Source organism: Scylla paramamosain, chromosome 12, assembly GCF_035594125.1.
Source record: "Scylla paramamosain isolate STU-SP2022 chromosome 12, ASM3559412v1, whole genome shotgun sequence".
In the NCBI taxonomy this organism is placed as follows: domain Eukaryota; kingdom Metazoa; phylum Arthropoda; class Malacostraca; order Decapoda; family Portunidae; genus Scylla; species Scylla paramamosain.
This window is the reverse complement of record NC_087162.1, coordinates 21,020,448-21,021,815: the sequence shown is the minus strand read 5'-3', so window position 1 is coordinate 21,021,815 and position 1,368 is coordinate 21,020,448. Positions and strand designations below refer to the sequence as shown.

General features: G+C 43.6%; 1 protein-coding gene across 1 annotated transcript in view; it reads right to left on the bottom strand.

The window, feature by feature from the left end:
* Positions 1-794: 794 nt before the first annotated feature.
* Positions 795-1,368, bottom strand: part of LOC135105853 (cuticle protein CP1876-like) — a 1,860-nt gene continuing 1,286 nt past the window's right edge. Inside the window, exon 2 of the mRNA XM_064014474.1 lies at positions 795-1,368. This exon is cut by the window's right edge and continues 337 nt beyond it. Within this exon, the coding sequence (XP_063870544.1) occupies positions 1,100-1,368 (269 nt within the window). The 3' untranslated portion in view covers positions 795-1,099.

The following is a 1,368-nucleotide window of genomic DNA, read 5'->3' as shown; positions in this document are numbered from 1 at the left end:
ATGTGCTCACCTTCGGGCATGCATAATGCGTATTTCCTCGTGTGTGTGTGTGTGTGTGTGTGTGTGTGTGTGTGTGTGTGTGTGTGTGTGTGCGTGCGTGTGAGTGCGTGCGAGTGCGTGCGTGCGTGCGTGCGTGCGTGCTTGCGTGTGCGTGCGTGCGTGCGTGCGGCCGTGTGCGCGCTCGTATATACGTCTGTGCATGCATTAATAATATGAGAACAACCGAATGCGTTCCCACAATGTTGGTGTCAGGATTAACGGATTCCTTTTTTGTCGTGGGAAGTTTCCCTTTCATGATTTTTTTTTTTTTTTTAACATGGCGGAGACATCCTTGAGAGTTACTAATAAATTTATTTACTTCCTTGATCTTGTTATTACTATTATTATTATTATTATTATTATTATTATTATTATTATTATTATTATTATTATTATTATTATTATTTTATTGTATTTTGTTATTATTATTATATATCTTTTACTCTTAAGGCCGTGAGAGGCCAGGGAGGGTGGAGAGATTTCACTTACTGTGCCTCCTCCATCTGCTGCGTCTCGTGTGATGCGTCTGCTTCACTTTCATCATGTAAAATGTCACATGGTTCATCTTACCTAGATGCTTCGTCATCTTTCTTTTCTTGCCCAGAGAGTGATTATTAAGATTTTCCCGTACTGAGATTTTTATGCATGACTTGGTGTTGCCTTAACTTGGTGGCAGCGTGTTGCGCGTTACTGCCTCGGTTGGGGCATCCCGGGCGAGAACGTTAGGGCTGCTTACTAAATGAAAGTAACAAAGGAATGTTTCTCAGGTTTATTATACAGTGTTGTCGGTTTCATATAATGCGTGGGAAAGATAAGTGGATATTCAGGTTGGCAGAATGAAAACAGAATTTGTAGCTAATGCTGACAAAGGATGAGATGAGACTAAATCACAAAATTCGCTGAAGTGAAATTCATCATGTAAGAAGAGATGAATGAGAGGAAGGCATTGGAAAAGGACTGAATTCCATGGAGGAGTACTGATGAATGCCAATGACGATGATGTAACGTCACACGTCACGTACTTTTTTTGTGAAACAGCCAATCATCGCAGCACGACTATTTAAAAGGGCATTCGTCTGGGAGTTACGGCCTTGACTTGTCGCCTGTAAGTGTTGAAGAAGTGAGCCTTAGCGTTATTGACTTCGGGAGTGTCGAAGACAACAGGGGAGGAGCCTGGGAGGCTGGCGGGGACTTCGGAGGCCAAAGGACCATACCACTTCTTCTGGGGAGTTTCGGGGACGTAGATAGGGACTGCAGCGATGGGTACAGAGACTCTAGAGGGTGCAGCTGCTTTAGGTGCAGGGGAAGGCTCAGAATAGTAGTAGGAAG